The 19,121-nt window shown below is 37.8% G+C and overlaps 1 protein-coding gene across 1 annotated transcript in view; it reads left to right on the forward strand.

Annotated features, from left to right (window-relative positions):
• The window catches only part of SCAP (SREBP cleavage activating protein), a 100,161-nt gene that overhangs the window by 14,944 nt on the left and 66,096 nt on the right, over positions 1–19,121 (forward strand). The window contains 6 exon segments of the mRNA XM_067098833.1: positions 6,066–6,190; positions 11,137–11,320; positions 11,895–12,034; positions 16,344–17,075; positions 17,077–17,744; positions 18,225–18,442. Of these exon segments, the coding sequence (XP_066954934.1) occupies positions 6,066–6,190; positions 11,137–11,320; positions 11,895–12,034; positions 16,344–17,075; positions 17,077–17,744; positions 18,225–18,442 (2,067 nt within the window).

A 19,121-nucleotide genomic window follows, 5' to 3' on the forward strand; every position in this document is an offset into this window, starting at 1 on the left:
TACAGAGGCCCAGGAGGACTTCAACTTAACTAAATATTATACAATGGAACGTAAATGATCTACACACCATTTACACCTGGGAGAAATAAAAAGATTACTAAAAGAATATGAACCAATGATATTGTGTCAACAAAACAATATCAACAATAGGTAGATACACCTTAGCATCTGCATTTAGAGAGGAAGAAGGAAATTTAGGTACTGCTATATATCTACATAAAGTATGTTATGACAAAGTACATGTAAACTTCACTGACCTGTAAATATTAAGTATTAGAATACGAATAAAAAACAGTAATTATGTAATTTATAATTTATACAACCAACCTAATAAAAATTACAACAATGATAAACTTGAAGAATTATTTACCAGTGCCAGAGAACCTACATTAATAGTAGGTGATTTTAATGCTCACAGCCCAGTATGGGACTGTAATTATACAAACTCAAATAGAGCAGGAAGTAAAATAGAAGAATTCATAGATTCAAACGACATGTGCTTTATAACGAAATCAGCACATATTTTTCAAAAACACGTGGAACTTTTTCTTCAGTAGACATAACTCTGTATACAACAAGCATGGTAGACAGATTGAATTGGAATACAGTTGATGACTTGCACACCAGTGATCATTTCCCAGTGTTAATTTCATTATTACAAAATAATCCTGCCAAGCATGTCCCTCAATATATATAACATTTATAAAGCAGATTGGGAATTATATGAATTCCACGCTAGGAATATCCCACCATTTGAGTATCAAGATCATAATGAACCAAATAGATTTCTTGTTGATTTCATTAAAAATGCTGCTGATAAAGCAATACCAAATTCAAAATCTCATCCAGCAAAACACAAAGTCCCATGGTAGTCTGAAAACTAACAATTGATAAAAACAAAACACCAAATTGGAAGACGATTAGATAATTTGAATAGAAAGTTCTGTAAAATAAATAAAACTACCGATATATGAAGAAAATTTACAAAAACTAACTACACTATCATTAGAAATTGATATATTAAAACCTCTATATAACAAAATAACTGCAAAGTTTAAAAGAGAAGTAATTCAAGGAAGAATCATTTCATGGATGAAATATATTTCAGATATCTCTAATAACACTCCCATACAAAAAATATGGGAAAAAATTCAGGAAAATAAATGGTACCCATGTTAAACCACCCAGGCATGCCATACTAAAAGATGGGAAAAGAATACTTGATCCAAAAGAAAAAAGTAATGTAATAGGAGAAAACTTTGCAAAAGTAAGTAGTCATAGAAATTTAGATGAACATTACGGAACAAAGAAAATTAGTATGGAATTAGTAACAATAAATTTTGAAACCATAAATGATATATATTATAATAGAAAATTTAATATGGAAGAGTTGGAATTTGCTCTGTGGCACAGCAATAAATCTGCCCTGGAGGTGACAATATTTCTTTTGAAATGATCTACACCTTTGGCAAAGTCATACTTATTAGAGTTTTATAATCATTTATGACTTCGAAGTTTATTTCCTGGTCAATGGTGTAAAGCTATAATTATTCCTATCCCCAAACCTGGCAAGGATCCCAGTAATGTAAACAATTACAGACCAATTTCTTTAACAAGTTGTTTATGCAAATTACTAGAGAAAATGGTAAATGCTCGACTAACATGGCACATTCGAAAAAATAAAATTTTGACTCCCACTCAATTCGGGTCACAATGTAACAGATCTACATTGGATTCTCTGTCTAACTTAGAAGGCCACATATGAAAAGGATTTGAACGAAAACAAATTACTATAGCTGTCTTTTTTGACACTGAAAAGGCATATGCTACTACATGGAGATATGCAACATTAAAACATTAAAAGTGTTACATATAAACAGCATCCGTGGACATTTATCCAGGTTTATCCAAAAATTTTTGACAAAACACACTTTTCAAGTGAGAATTAATGATGTAGTGTCAAGTACATTTCCACTTGAAAATGGTGTTCCACAAGGAAGCGTCCTTAGTGGCACACTGTTTACTGTAGCAATAAATGACATCAGTAATACTCTACCTATTGGAATGAAAAGTAACTTGTATATGGATGATTTTGCCATATATTATTCAGCATCTCGCTTAAAACATGCAGAGCGAATCATTAATAAAACTGTAATAAAAATAGGTGAATAGGCCTCATCTGTAGGCTTCAAATTTGCTATACAAAAGACTCAAGCAGTAACATTTTATAAAAATAAAAAGTGGAAAAAAGGGTGAAGAAATAGATTTAAAAATCAGAAACCATAGTATACCAAATAACCAAACAGCAAAATTTTTGGGATTAGTATTTGATACTCACTTGAACTGGAAAGCCCGCATAACATATGTGAAATCTAAATGTAAAAGAGCATTAATTAAATCTAATTAAAAACTATGGAACACTGCTTAGGGAGCTGATAGACATACCCTTATTTTACTGTATAAAGCAACAGTGTTTTCTGTCATTGAAATATATGGTTCAGCATCAGGCGCAACACTGAAAATGTTAGACCCAGTTATTCACAGTGATTAGAGATGAAACATCAACAGTGATAAGATATTCTCTAGTGCACCGTTAAAGTATGTGTGATAATCATAGTCAACTAAACTTTTAATGAAGTATGGTACAATAAATTAGACAAAGCAAAAATATGGCAACACTACCTCATTATCTGTTGTGAATTTGCTGGATTTGTTTATTTTCATGGTTTTTATGTTTATGGTACAGTAATTGATATTATTTTCACTAAAGGATTTGTACATTACTGTACAGTACTGGTATACGAGAGAGAGATAGAGATTTTATATGTCGTCACAGAAAAATTGCCACAGTATTACTGAAGCATGGATGTTTTAAGTTGCCTATGAATGAAATTTTGGATTTTAAATATTTTATGGTGATTAGATCAGTATAGTATATGTGAATGGAATCCGTATGTGAAATAACGTGTTATAGATATTCTGCCATGTTTTCTCATTTAAAGTATATTTATACAGAGAGAGAGAACAGAAGAATTTTGTAATAAATTTATGCAAAACAAAGTAAACCAAGGACTTACTGTAGTAGATTTTTTTTTATCATAGTTGTATTTGTACATAATCACGAAAATACTAGTACAGTAAATATCATTTCAAAATCATCTAACAACACAGGAAAATATCAATACTATAGGTAAAATATATGGCCAGTGCATTACGATGTGCAAAGTTACGTAGGCCAAAGAAAACGTGCTTGTCTGAATGATAGGGGATACTCGAGAGCAATGGTTGTAGGCTGGTACTTAATTTTGCAACATGACTTTGGAATGATATTAGGGTGTTATGGGATGATAGTTTGAGGTATATTTTTGTTTGAACTGTCGAGTTTGGCGATGAACTGTTAAAATAGTCAGTTATAAGCGTTTTAGGGGTGTATATAACCTACTTAAGAGCAACAGTAGTTAGAGAGTACTGTAATGTAAGGTTACTTTGGGTGTTTTGGGATGTATTTTTGTTTGAAATATTGAATTGTTTTTCATTATGATAATTTAAGGTATATTTTTGTTTGAACTATCAAATTAAGCAGTGAAATGTTAAAATAGTCAGTTATAAGCATTTTAGTGTAAGGGGAACAAGGTATTTGGCAGTTATAACCCAGTTATAATCATATTTAGAGAGGATTTTTGCATTTCCGTGGTAGGTTCTGGAACCTATTCTCGCTTAAAAATGGGAGGCAGTGTGGTTGTTAGGAAATCCTGCTATTGAATTTTGGGAGCATGAAGGTACACAATGGTGTACAGGAGCACACCTTCACATATGAAGGTAGTAGTTTTCTCTAGTTTTGGACTGTCGGTTATGGGCTTTCAACTCAGGCACAGGGTTGCCATCCACTTTTTTGGCAACTTGGTGGTTCAGCTTGGAAAAGCAGGTGAACACTTTGGAATCCTTTGTTGACGTGTCAAGAATTCAATATGTCTCTTCTGCATCTCGAAGATGAGGACCCTCTAGGCACCTCAACGTCCTTCCGACCAGTTGACCACTTCAGGACCTTGACATGGTACAGGACCTTGATGATACAATGGTGTTAGAGGAGGGGAAGGAGGAGGAGGAGGACTTGTAAACTTCCATGCAAGTTATTTAAAAGCCCAGCCATTATACATAGTTTTGGCATTGCACATTGGTAAGCAAGGTAGTAAAGTTTTTTTTTTTACTTTTTAAGTGTGTTTTTATTTTGTATTCTATTTTTAAGAGCCAAATAGGGACAGAAAGAGACAAAATGTTATCATGTTTTACATTAATGTACCGTATGTAAAGTACCTAACGTGGAGCCTCAATGGCTCGGTTGGTAGAGCAGCAACCTCAGACTTCATAGAGGTCTATGGTGAGGGTTCATTCCCCGGAGCTGACCGGTCAGAGAAGGTGGACACTTTGCTATCCATGTAGACACCCCGGGATTACGTATGTAATCAACAGATAGGTTTGCTGAAAGCAAATGGGTGTTACAGACTAATACATGCATAAACAAAGCCACTCCAACATCTTCTAAAAACATAACAGACACCTCAATGTCTCGAACTGTCGACATAACCGCCCAGTTCTCCTCGCTGCTGGGAGAAAGGGAGCTGGGGATTTGGTACAATACATGTACACATTCGTTACTGGGGTCTAAGCGATGTCAGGCAGGGCAGCCGATCGAGGCTACGTCCTACCCCACCGCCAAATCAAAGTCCTTCAAAAGAAGGCATCGTGCTTACCCCATATAAAAATGGGAAAAAAGCACGTTAAAATGAAGAAGAAGATGTAAAGTACCTAATGTATTATGTGGTGGGTAAGAGAGAAGAAATTTTGCTTTTTATTATATTATTAAGACACAAAATAGGGAAAAAGTTCAAACTTTGTTTAGCAAAATTACTATACAGTATAGTAGTATACAGTATCATGTACGGTACTTACTGTATTGTATGTTGTGTATAAGCATAGAGTGTATGTATATCTTGTTATAAATATGGGAAAAAAAAGGCAGTGACAGGTTTATCATCCAGTTTTAGTTTAAAGTGTGTTGGTTGTTTTGTATAAGCACATTTAGTGTTTTTAGGTATGCAGTATTGACAAGGTAAGGGGTTAAGGTTACAAAATTGCTGCTTTACATCCAGTGTGTTTTTTCATCATATCTGGAAATTACCATTGTCCAGCAGAGCGTTGGATATGCTAATCTGAATACTGTACAGTAGTAGAGAGATTACTGTATATAGCATGTGAGGTCTGCATGACTCAAGGGGTAATCTGTTTCCCTTTACAGTAAGGTAACTTCCAATAAAAGGAAAGGCTATGATTACTTTTACATTCACACTTTTAACTGCTGAATCTTTTGTGAACAATGTGCAAGTAGCTTCCACAGCAATAACTGCTTTGTGCATCTACAGATTGCTCACCGACAGTATATTGAACCCCCATACACACTGGATGTTGCAGTCCCTTTGTAAAAAAAATTGTATAAGGTATATGTACAGCATATAATTTGCATACATGTGTATGATTATACAGTATAAGTACATTATAACATGTATACATGCATATGTCTGTTGGAATATGTGAGTATTAAAGAGTTTAATTTACTTGCTTGGGGTTGGATGAGAGTAGAGGTAAACCACAGAATATATGAAGGAATGAAAGTTGCAAGGTCGGTTCAAAGGGTGTGAAAAAAAAGATGGTATGGAAGCCAAAGTTGAAGGTACAAACTGTTGCTTATGGGGGTGAAGTGTAGAAGTTGGATATGAATGAAACTGGAAAGGTTGAAGCTGTGGAGTTGATTTGTTTGCGATATGTAAGTGGATCATGGAGAATTAAAAGATTGAGGAATGGAAATACATTGCAGAGAAGTAGTAAACAGGTACATGGCTCAAAGGTTTTGGGTGGTTTGTTCCTGTGAAGGGAAAGGAAGGGAGACAGTGGGTTAATGAAAAAATTGCTTAATTTGGATGTATTGAGAGAAATGATCAATGTGTTGAATAAATTGAAAGCCCAGTTTGATTGTTAAAATTTTGTTTTATTAGTTTTTTACTTTTCAGATTGTTGTGAAAAGTGGAGTAATGCCCTGGCAAAAAGGTCTTACAATTAGTGATGGTTATCGTGGACCACTGTCGACAGTTTTTCATCTTAGTCAGACTGTTAGCAATTACCAGCTACATCATAAGTAAGACAAGTTTTAGAAAGTGAAACCCTTCTCTCTCCCAGACAAACAGTTCATTTGCATTTGAGATAAATTTGTCTGATATTTACTTTTAACTTGTGATTTTACCTGTAGGAATGAAAACCATTGGCTTTTATGTAGTACTCCTCAGTGTGAGCTTGAGTGGTCTGTTGAAACTTAGTAACAAGGCAGTTAGCTGATGGTAGGTGGGTGAGGGAGCAACCACCCGACTCATTTCTATTATCAAGCCCTTTTTGTTTTGTTAAGATGCCTTGCTCCACTCTTACTGGCCAGGTTGAAACTTTTATCATTTTTTATTGTATGTATGGTGTTTGTTTTTAGTTCAGCATGTATTTGAACAAGAAAATGAGCAGTGAAAAGAGTGAAGGACATATGCACATGTTTGGCAGCTTTATGTCCTTGGTATTAGCATAACCAGTTTTGTTGTTCTGCATTGGTAGGTCCTGCATGGGGTGCACTGGCTGGTCTTCTTTGCAGTAGGGGAGGAAGGCCAAAATGTTCGACAGTTTTCTTCAGAGGGGATTACTCTGCCTTCAGTACCACCAAAAATTTTCATCTCCTTCCTCCCAGTTATCCTCTCTCTCCCTGCCTTCTCCTTTGTTTTGTGTTTCATGAGAGGGTCCTGCATGTGAGCATAGGTCGCCAGCCTGCACTTTGACAGTGCCGAGCCAAGTGTGAGTGTTGAGCTTTCCCAGATGAGACAGTGGCATGTGGTCATGGTTCTCCACTGCCTACCAGTGCTTCATTGGCATTTTGGTTGGAGGATGACAGACATTTTTGTCCCTTGGTATTCCGAATGACCTGTCTTTTATTGCTGTTTCTGGTAGGGAATTCTATGCTGTAGATCCTCCTCTAACAGCCATCTTGCCTGGGAAGCTACCTCTGTGGTATTGAGCACAGGCAATCCTCCTCCTCCTCCTTGAGGGGTTATCTGCCATAGGTAGGGTTGAAACTGGGTTTCTGCATCTTCCCTTTTCCCTCATGAGACACAAGGCCTATTGCAGACTCTTTCCCGTTCCATACTTTTCCATACCTACGTGCTTAGTGCATGTATGATCCTGAAATATTGTGTTAAGGCAGAAGCTTCGTATGCAATAGGTCGCTGCTGTATGATACTGCTGGTTGCCATGACAGTCTGTATGCTTGTGACTATGCAAGCCCTCAGGTGATGCCTGGTTTGTCCACACCTCTCTATGTACATGTGCACTTAGAGGATGTTTGTCCCAAAGAAGTCATGATATTATGTTATTGGTATAGTGAGTCATGTGCATGTGATCATGCAGACACTCTTTTTCATAGTTTTTCCAGAGCTCCCAGTGGTCATGTGCATGATAGAACACATGAGCAATCTCCATAGCATCTACTAATTTAGTTCTGGTCAATCATATGAAAGTCTAAAGGAATGTGGACTATGATTGTAACTGGTTAAAACACATTTTTCAGTGATTGGTATTGCTATGTCAGATTTTGTGTCAGCAGTCTGAGAATGTTCAGTAAGCCAAACTGGAGTATCAGCGTCTCTTATAGGAGAAAATTCAAGTCATGTTTAGGGGAATCTCTAAGGACTTGGTGGTTTTTCTTCAGATTGTTTTAGCCAGGGTTGGAAATTTTCAAGAATTCTTTTGGCTCATATGTGAGCATAATGATCTCGGGAAAGCAACCACTACCCCTTTGCTGGTGTACTCAGGGGCGAGGTAGCTGTTCTGACTACTTTTTGTGTTGTTGGATCAAATTAACAGTTTGATCTGTGGATCAGAAGGTGCCCTGCTGTCTAGCAGGTCAAGCAAGTGACTTTTCCTACAGGTGACTTAGCAGAGGAAGTGATGCATACCAGAAGTTACATAGGCTACTCCCCTTCAAGTTGTTATGTTAGTGTGTGGACTGACAACCTCCCACTAGAGACACTTAACAAAGGTCCTTCCTTCTCAGTTTCATTGCCAGGAGCCATAGAGTCAGTCTCCGTGGCATCCTTTTGGCAGCATTGTTCTTTGCCCCTTGGTTGAATATATTTGCTGACTTTGTTGTCACTGGACTCTCTGCATATGAGGGGAAGAATCTGGAGGTTGCTGGAGTCAGGAGAAAAGGCGATGACTCTAATCTCAGACCAAAGTGTAACATGTGGGCAAACTTTGTTTTGAGAAGATATGTTTTCTTGTCTGTACTTGTCTCCCTACAAGTTTTGGCTGAGTATAGTCTCGCTCAGAAGGACAGATTGGCTTTCTGTTCCTCTTTCCATTCTCTGAAAAATAAGGCTAAGGTGGCAGTGGAAAAAAGGTGTACAGAAACTCAGACACTTTGATCCACCAAGCAGTCTCCTCCAGCCCCTCTGGGTTGTTGAAGGGTACCGTGCCTAAGCCTTTGGGGTGGCAGCACTTTTTGCGTCTGGTGTTGGGAGGGCTCATACCTTCTAGATATGGTGTCAGGAGGGCTCATACCTTCTAGATATTGTCACAGGGGGCTTAGGTTTCTTCTTTGCAAAAGGCCCAGGAGTCTTCCTAGCCTCTGTGCCTCCCCACTCCCCCAAACTCAGGCTAGTGGGAGAGACAAGGGGAAGAAGGAAGTAGTTAGGCACAGTTTATCCATTGGCACTGTTACAGACTGCTTTCAGGGGTCAGTGAACTTCCCTCTCTCAGGCACTGAATCTGTTTCTGGCCTGCCCTCTAGGAACTTTCAACTCGGGCTCTGTCAGTAAAGGTGAGAATGATGCTACAAAAGAATTTCTAGAAGTCAGTGACAACTTGTCTTCAGCCTGTTACTGTGGCTTTCTTTCTTGAAACAGCAGTGAGAGTTGGGACTGGTCATTGACCTTTCTCCATTATGCTACAGACTTGATTGAGATGAAAACTACTTATTTCATATTGGATTCTATCAAAGAGTGGACTTAATGCTCTGGTGAATCTTAAGGATGTACATTTTTAGAGGTCTTATCCTTTAGTCCTCCTGGAAATACCTCTGTTTTGTCTGCAAAAGTATTGTATTCCAGTTCAAAGTCCTGTGCTACACACTGGCAACAACCCCTTAGGTGCTCATGTGTCAAATTGAGCCCACTTGTGCAGGATGTGTTTACAACGTTATCTCGGCTTAAGGCTTGTCCCAGCACCATAGAGGTGTAGTTGCTCCAGAATTTGGGCCACCACCTTGCCTTTTGTCGTGACCTAAGAGTCACGATAACTGGGAGTAAATTGGATCTTGTATTCAAGCTGGCGGCATATATGGAGCATGATGATAGACATAGCAGCATAAGAGTTTTTGATAATAAGGCTGTTGCTTCAGCAAGCTTAGGGAGGTGACAGCACCACTTTTGCTGCAACAGAAGCAGCCAGCTCTGCTCTGGCACATTGTCTTCATTCAGCTGTCACCCTTCAAGAAGCTTATACCTCTCAGGCACCTCCACCAGTGCTCAGGGACCTCCACCAATGCTCACTTTCATCATAGCAAGTGAAGCAGCATTAGTTCATCTCTTTCCTTGGACTTTGTGCTCCTGAGCCAAGTGTTAGGGAAGACCTACCCTGGCTGGCTGGACAATGGGAGCCTCCTAGTGGAAGTTACTTTGAACTCCCCACCTCCAGAGATGTTTCTGTTCTCAGACACTTCATGAAGGGATGAGGCACACATTGGGAAAGTTTCTCCACTTTTGGTATGTAGACAGAGAACAACCTTTGTCTGCACATGAACATCTTGGAAATTTGGACAATGCTGATAGCTGCCCATTATGAGATAGTGTGATGGTCACTGTAGTGCTGATGAGTGACAAGGTTGGCAATGCAAATGTGAGTATTGGTTGGCTGTGCTGCAGGTAGACTTTTCATTCAAGCATCCCATCTTTAAGTTTCAGCTCATAGACCCTGTAGGTGGGGGTAGTGCCTTCAGTGTACCTCATGCATTGCACTGTGGGCATTACTTAAGGTTCTTTGCAGCATACCTTTGGCCTCTAGCTGCAACCCCTTTCATTCTTTTTACTGTACCTCCGTTCATGTTCTCTTTCTTTCATCTTGCGTTCCACCCTCTCCTAACAATTGATTCTTAGTGCAACTGTGAGGTTTGCCTCCTGTTACACCTTTAGAACCTTTTTGCTGTCAGTTTCTGTTTCAGTGCTGAATAACCTCATTGGTCTCAGTGCTTGCCCTTTGGCCTAAATTCTGTATTCTTTTCTATATTCTTTTCTACTGTATTCAGCTCAGGTGTGACTCCTTACGCTCTCCCTTTAAAAAGGGGGACAGGATTGATGAAGCTATTATTGGAACCCATCTGTTTATGTGACTGATACCAGCTGCCAGCCAACCTGTGCTACCCTGTCTTCAGGGTATCACTTGGCTCTCTGAATTTTTTGTAGTGTGAGACTTTAGACATCTCACCCTGGTTCAGAGCCCTATCAGTCTTGCATCCTAGTGCTAAGTTTCATGGGAGGTTACATGTCTCTATCAATCTTGTATCCCAGTGCCAAAGTGTATAGGAAGTTACAGGAGTCCATCATTCCTCAGATCGAAGTTGTGACCAAGAGAATGACTTTTGTGGCTGGAGATTAATCTTTCTTGTCAGATTGAGCGGTGTCATTCTATGTAAGGAGTGAGTGTCCTACATGAAAGGCAGTCTTTTGTATTCTAGTGGGAACAAATAAGAAACTTTCAAAGTTATTTTTTTTTTCCTAGGTGTGGAAACCAGGGTATTTTATCATAATCCCACCACAACCACCCTGCTGAAGGAGAAGGTGTTTGATGATGGCAATTGAGTTGGGGTTTCCCTTACTCGCCTATCTACCACCAGTTAATTACCTTGTTACCATGTTTCAATGAATGATTCCAGCTTGCACTGAGGAATACTCCTACATAAATGGCTCTGGCTTGAATAACCTGGAAAAAACCAATGACTTGAAAATTTTTTATATTAGTGTTGGTAAGTTAATATACTAGTCCTCCCATTTTTTTCAGCCATAGTGTCACACTAGGAACTGAGTGTCTTTTGATTGAAGGTGTAGTTAAGAAAATGCAGTCTGCTGGTCAAGTATTACCTCATTACAATTGTCTGATGTTGTCTCCCGCTGATCTCTGGGCAAGAAATCAGTATTCATTTCTGCAAGACCAAAATGTATTGGCTACAGTAAATTCTCTTATGGTGAGTTTTCTCATAAAATGAGAACTTAAGGTATAGATTACCTGTTCAGATATTATTTCTATCTCATTACAGCAAACCCCCCGTATTCGCGTTCTCATGATTCGCAGACTCACACATTCGCGGGTTTCTCTGTGGAACATATCTAGCCATTATTCGTGGAAAATTCACCCGTTCGCGGTATTTTTCACTGAGAAATGTTCACTAATTACTGTATTTTCATATAATTTTTGTGAATAAATGCACTTTTTGTGATAAAACTATTAAAATGCTCAGATATATGCATTTTTACAGGTTTTTTCTGTGTTTAAACTATCAAAATGGGCAGTTCTAAGTGTTTTTAGAGGGGTTTTAAGTATTCGCGGATTTTAGCTGTTTGCGGTGAGGTGTGGGACGCATCCCCCGTGAATATGGGGGTTCACTGTACATGGTATTTCCTGTATTTGATTTAGATGAGTAGATTAATAAGACTTTTGATGATATTTGAAATTTTGTATTCTAGCTCTGAAAAGTTTTTGTTTTTTGTAATTTTTTGTTGGATATTATACAAGATTTTAAAATATTCAATGTTTTTCAGTCAAGTTATGAAGGTGAGACAAATGTTGCGGATATCTTGTTTGGTGTGCCTTCCCGTGAAATTGGATTCCGCAGAAACAGAAATCCTGATCGTGTGATTACTTTTGCCATCACACTTGCACTGAAGCATTACAATGAAGAGTAAGTATCCCTTACTCTGTTAGTAAAGTGATGATAATAGTAAAATATGTAGTGAAATAAATGAATTAGAACTATTTCTCACCAGTGTGGATAACATGTTTGAAGATGATAAATCATTATAAATCATTAGCCAAATGCTATTTTTCATAGTAAGGTAATAACATGTAACTAAATATAATTAAGTAGAAAATGAGTGCAAAAGCAAGTACAGTATAGCAAACTTAGCATCAAAATGTGGTTGGTGGAAACTCTCCAAAGAGTACATACAAAAAACATCAATAAAAGTATGTGGTGTGATGTCATTGAAGGGATCCAGAGAAATTTTGAGAGGTATGGTGGTGGACATAAGATGTATAAAAGACAGTTGGAAAGATGAAGAGAACCTTTAAGCTCTGGCAGAGGACAGGGAGGGAATTAGGGAGTAGGATGGAAATGTATGCAGTTAGAGGAGGAGGGCTAAAAGCCAAGGAGTAAGGCGAAGAAGAGTTGGAATGAACAGAATAAGAATCTCGACAGAAGCAGAGGGAAGGAAGGATATCAAGGTGGATGAGGAAAAGTGAAAATGATGTAAAAAGGGCAGATATGGAAATGGAAAATTGAACTTTTGAGAAAAAGGAATAATTGAAAAGCAGAGGGAGTATTTTAAGAAGGAAAATGAACTGAAGGATGTTGGTGAATAAACACCCAGTCCGACCAATATGGAACAGTTACTCAGTTTACACACCAAGCCAGCTCACAACCCCAACAAACAAAAGAAAGACTTACGAACCAACCAAAAAATTGCAGCAAACTGCAAACGAGAGCACTCACAACCTTCTGTCACCACCACTAACTCCTGACTGCTCCCCATCACCGTTTGTTTTTCTAACTACAGGCAGTCCCCGGTTAACGGCGGGCTCGGTTAACAGCGATCCGGTTTTATGGCGCTTGTCTAGCGACGAAAATTGGCAATTTTTGGCGCCGAAAATCGCCAATTTCTGCTTATCGGTGCCGATAATTGGGTATTGGCACCAATACATACCTAACAGAGGCGCCGATAACCGAAAATTGGCACTTTTCAGCGCCGATAACCCCCGAAAATCGCCGAAATCGCCGATTTTCGGTTAGCATCAATTTTCTGCTATCATCTCACCCTCAGAAACGGAACCCCGCCGATAACGGGGACTGCTTGTACTGTCTTCTGTACCTCTTAAGATATCACAACAACAACCATTGCGCCATTCCAAACATAATGAGAGGGCTGGCTTCACAAAAACCCAGTAAAATTAACATCGTACTTTGTCTACATTTCTTAAATGTATTAAATGTATAATGCCTACACCTACTTCACTGACCCATTTATTGAAAATAAAATAATAGTGATTAATTTTATAAAACTGACAGGTAATCACACACATCTTCTCCCTCCCCTACAACCTCATCTCCTTCTCCCTCCCATACAACCTCTTCTTATCCTAAACCCCTCTAGTCTCCATTATTCTCCAATTCTTTACCCTCTACATAATTTCTGATATTTTCCCCTGAAACTCGGGCTTTAGTCATGCACCAGCTATTTGATGCTTTCCGTTTATCCATCTAACCACCTTTATTTCTCCAGATTCTACTGTTCCTCTTATTGCTGCAATATCAATTTTTAATCTCTTACTATACTTACTCCTGTACTTGATTTAATTGCAGTCATTAGTGTTTTACTATCAGTTTTGACCAATGCTTCTGATTTTCTCTCTCCTACTGTCTCTTCCCACAAATGTTTGAAATATACCAATCCTCTAGCCTATAAACAATTTTCTTCAGTTTCCATAATCCACTTCAACCATCTTCACTAGGTGGTTTTGAATATGTATAGCAAATCCAATCTTTCAATTTTATTATTGTCAAGCAAAATTAAAAAATTTTGGCATTGCATGTAGGAGCATCTTTTTCCCATTCAGCCATTTCTTCAAATCCCCTATCTACCAATCTTGCTTTACATATCCTTTCTCCCCTCTCTTACCTTTTCAGTTACTGTCCATCTTGTAGATATAGCTTTTTGTCCATCATTTACCTCCTCATATACATTGTTTTCTGTTCCACTTTGTATTTCTTTTTCTTTAGCTTCAATTATGCTTTTATTCTCAAATCTTGGTAAAACTTCATCTTCAATTTTTTCTACATGACCATAATCTCTTAAGTTAATCCATCCCTTGCCACTGGACTGTGAGTCTTGTACATTGTACGAATCGACCCAGAATTTGCTTGATCTTTTTCCTGCAAGACTTAATGTAGTCCATTTTTCTACTTGTCCTGCATTTTTGTTTATATCTCTAACTCTATTTCCTGTTTTGAATTTGGGTATCTCTTCCACTAACTCACTTTCCCCTTCATCTTCCAGTGTTTCCTCCACCAAATCTCTTTCTATAGCCTCCTCTCTATTTGCATTCCTTCTCCAGCCCATTACCATCTCTTTTCTTTCCTGCCCATCTATATTTCTTTCCTTTGATGCACATGATTCATTCTTCACAGTATATGTTTTATCTGTTTTAGGTATCTTTTCTTTTTCTGATGACAGGCTTTGAATCTTTGTACATTATGGAGATAGTTCATTTCATCAGCTCCATACTTTTTCTTTCAGTTACATTCATCATTCCCATTTCTTTTCCATAAAGGAGGGTTGCTAAATAATCCCTTCTCACATTCCCACTTTGGTCTCTATAGACAATTCAAGTCTCTTCTCAAACTTTTGTGCTTATCATGCTAAATTTTTTGCTTCACTTATTCAGCGAGAAACTTCTTCTCATATCCTATCATCATCCAAAGTATTTACACACATACTTAAAGAGATCAGCTACTTCCATTCTTCCAGTATGAATTTCAACACTCAATGCACCATCTTCCTAGTTTCCATTTACCCCATAATCTTACTTTTTCTCACATTTAGTCTCACTTTCTGCAAACACTTTCCAACTCTTCTCCATTCTGCACTCTATTCATGACTCCTTATCCCACAACTTTGCACTACATCTACTGTCCTTTCTTTTATTTTTTGCATCATTCTATCCATAAGATATGGAACAGCCAGGGAGGTATAACAAACCCTTCTCTCAGTCCCACTTGTGTAACAAACCTGTAATTTTTGTATTTACATATTCTAACAGTGCTTCAGTTTCATCACAAAATCTTTTCATTATTCTCAGTAATGTATTTTCTGTTCTATACTTTCTCAACACCTGCTACACGGCTTTGCTTTTAAGTCTTATCATGAGTTTTTTTGTTTATGTCTAGATATGCCTCATACAGTATCTACCTGTACTTTTAAATTTCTCATATAATGTTTCACAACAAATATTTGGTCCATACACCTTCATCCTTTTCAAAACCCAAATTGTACTTTCCCAAACAGAGTTTTTGGTCTTTCTGTGATCTGCCTTACATCACAACCAAAATCCTATGATACACCTTCTGTGAAATAACAAGTTGTGGTAATTCCCTACTGTTCACACAGTCTCCTCTATCACCTCTGCCTTTATATAGAACAGTTATTCATCTCATCCATCTCGCTGGAACCTTTCCGTCATCCAGACATACGTTGCAAACCCTGGCTAGCTACTCTGTAGCACTGTCACCACTGTAATCAGCATCTTGCTGGTATAATCCCCTAAACTCCTGATGTTTTTCTTCCCTTCAACCTAATTGCCCTTCCTGTATCCTCAACAGTCTCTTCCTAAGCATTTTCAGTGCTGTAGTAACCCTTTCCACTCTTGCATCATACAGCCATGCTTCTCTTCTTTCAACATTTGATGCATCTTCATTGACCCAGGACTGGATTTCACAGTACAGTACATATCTTTTATTTGGATATCCATTTGTTCATTAGCCTAACTTTCTGAACTTACTACCCAGCAGAACAGCTGTTTATTCTCAAAGTTTATGTCCAGTTTCTTCCCTCGACTTTGATTACGTGCTTTTTTCTTTCTAACTTTCTTCTTTGCTATCCTGTCTATCCTCCTGTATGCCTATACCCTATAGTACATGATCGTCTTGTCTGTCTTGTTACTGCACCTTAAATGATTTTCTCCTTCTACTAGTATTATAGAAGAAAAAGAAGGGGAGGATGAGAGAAAAGTGATTGTCTGCTGTCTTTTGTTCTGTGTTGGCAGTTGATTTGACCACCAAACAAGGCATTAGGATTTTAGTTGACCGAATAGTTTTTATATATAATTTATATATGTATATATACAGTATATATATATGTATGGAACATAAATAATTTTAGGTTTTTGTTTTAATTTGACTTGGTAAGTTTTCTGAAATGAATTATTTTACCTTCCAGGTTTGTGAATGGTTTAGAAAAAGAACTAACGTCACGTTTCCCGATTCACCAGCCTGTTCGACCAGAAAGGGAAGACATCACTCATATATATTTTCCCTCTCGTTTATCACTGTGGGAAGTCATGTTGGTCATCTTTTATTGTTTTCTGTTTGGTTCTATTTATTTCTCAATTCTTAAAATGGACATGTTTAAAAGCAAGTTGGGAATGGCAATTAGCGTCCAGGCTACTCTTATATCATCACTGTGCATAGCTGTTGGTTTCTGTGCTTATTTTGGTCTTCGGCCTCTGCATAGTAAGGGGAAGTATGTGTACCCTGTTCTCTCTGGGTTGATTGGATTTGAAAATAGTATGGTGTTGATAAGGTCAGTCTTGTCTACACCTGCACATTTGGATATCAAGATACGTGTTGCACAGGGGCTCGCACGTGAGGGATGGACAATCACAAAGTATTTTTTAACTATGACAACACTTGTGACTGTGTTTTTCTTTTTATTTATTCCTGTTGTTCAGGAAATATGCGTTTATGGGAGTGTGGTTCTTCTTTGTGATTTGTACATGCAGCTAGTCTTCCTAACATCAGTGCTTTCCATTGACCTTCAGCGATATGAGGATTCTGAAGAGCAGAAAAAGCAGTCATTGGTGTCAGGAGGACCTTTTTCTGTTAATCCATTATTTAGATATCAGCCTCTTAACCCAAACTTCAATGTCCGAATTCTAGTCAGTAACGATGTTCCACATAATGCCAAATCTTCACCGAAGAAGTGCACCTACTTCTGCTACCATAAAGTCTACAGGCCAGGATCGTATAGCACATCCTCAATCAAAACCTCAAAATCCCAGTGATATGCCAAAGAGATTACGTGTGACTTACTTTTTTGCAAAGAAGCGAATGTTTCAGAGGATGTTCATTTGCATATTTGTGGGCTGGATTGCATGGTTAATGTATAATTCTGGTTTGATTGAGGAATTTTCTGAGCCAGTTCATGAACCTCATAGATTAAGAGATTTGCCTTCGATTATTTTTTCTCTAACAAATCGATCAAGACACATGCACCTTTCAGAAGGTTCACTAATTACTCAGCCTGAAATTGATCCTGCAACTACACAAGCATCTGCTGCATTATTGACTCAACCCTCTATTTCTGGGAACTCAACAGTACAAAAGCAAGACAGTTTTAAGGTGCTGAAACATCGCTCTCGTTCAATTTTAAGGAAATTGCCTCACTCACACTGGCCAACATTATTCAGTTATTATAACATAAGTTTAACTGGGCATTATATAAGTATTTTGCCACCAATATTGTTATCAATCCCAGTGTCCTCAGAAGATGCTCAAAGTGTCCATAACCCAAGTGATCCAAACACTGATCCATGGCTTCCAGATAAACTGCACCAAGGGGGTTAGTAAATTGTTATTGGTTCCAAGTTTACATATATTCTGAGTATTATATAGTAAAACTGTAGGTTTTGTTATTCTCTTTTTGAGTGGTATTAATAAAAAAAGTGTGGATCTCTTAATTAATCAAGTAGCTTAGATGTGTATTCTCTCTGCTTATGGATATGTATGAATGTCTAGTAATTAATTTCCTAGCTGTGCCTTGACTGCAGTTTATGATTAAAGTTTTTGCAGTTTTTTAAGCATTTAAAATACTAATTTAAAATGATAGCTTGTAATAGATGTAATTTTTGGCTGGGTGTATTAAAAATTTAAATTTTGATACCTTTGAAGGCTGTTTTTAAATATATATAATAAATTATTATTAGTTTCATTCATTCTACTGTGAATTACTGTAGGTCTATTTAGGTATTCTTTTGCAGTCTTTTATATTGATGCAGGGAGTGGTTTTGATTAATGTTTCTAATTTTTGTTTGTTGTATAGAACTGGCAGACAGTACAAGGTCGGGTTGGCAAGAGGAAATGGCATTTATACCAACTTCAAGTGGTGAAATGCTTCTAACTGCAATATTAGTAATTCCTGCTGTGCTTTGTTTGGTGTATAGCATCATCGCACTGTACCATTGCATATGTTCACGTAATTATGCAGAATGGAGGGCTTCCTGGTGGGGAAAGGATAGGATACGAGACGAAAAATCACAGGTATGTTATTTCATCTAACTGTAACATATACCATATCAGGTTTTTTGTCCGTGCTCAACTTAAGTTCTAATTTTACTTCTGTTTAATGCCTAAGGCTGCAAAGTGGAATGACTCCTATTTATTCTTAGATGACTGATTAGCATGTGGGCTGGCCTGCACAGGATCAGGCTGCACATGGCAGGTTGACTACATTGTTGTCCAGTGCAGACAGAGTGGCTAAGTCTGTTTCATTACTTCAGTTTCTGTCATTTTGTATGCACTGTTGATGTAGCATCATTACTGGGCAGGCAACCAATCAAAATACTGTACAAAAAGCTAAAACAGGACAACTTGCTATCTGCATGAGGAACACCTAAGCTTGCTAATGCAAGATGCAAACCAGTTTTAAAATACTAAATTAGCAGACTTTCATTGACTAGTTAGCAGTAAGCAATGAACCTAAATTGCAGCCGTAAAAGCAGTACAAAAAGAGTAAACATAAGTAAATATCATACCAAATTCACTGGAAAAGTTCACCAGGCTTTCACCATCAACTGCACAGATTAAAAAAGAAGTGATATGATGTTTTCAGCAGAGTTGAATATTATATGGGTTACTTTTGATGACCTGTGTAAAGTCCTGCCCTACAAAAACATGCTTATATTCGAAACTGTGGTCTCTAGGAATATCTGAAAAATCC

Source organism: Macrobrachium rosenbergii, chromosome 55 (assembly GCF_040412425.1).
Source record: "Macrobrachium rosenbergii isolate ZJJX-2024 chromosome 55, ASM4041242v1, whole genome shotgun sequence".
Lineage (NCBI taxonomy): Eukaryota > Metazoa > Arthropoda > Malacostraca > Decapoda > Palaemonidae > Macrobrachium > Macrobrachium rosenbergii.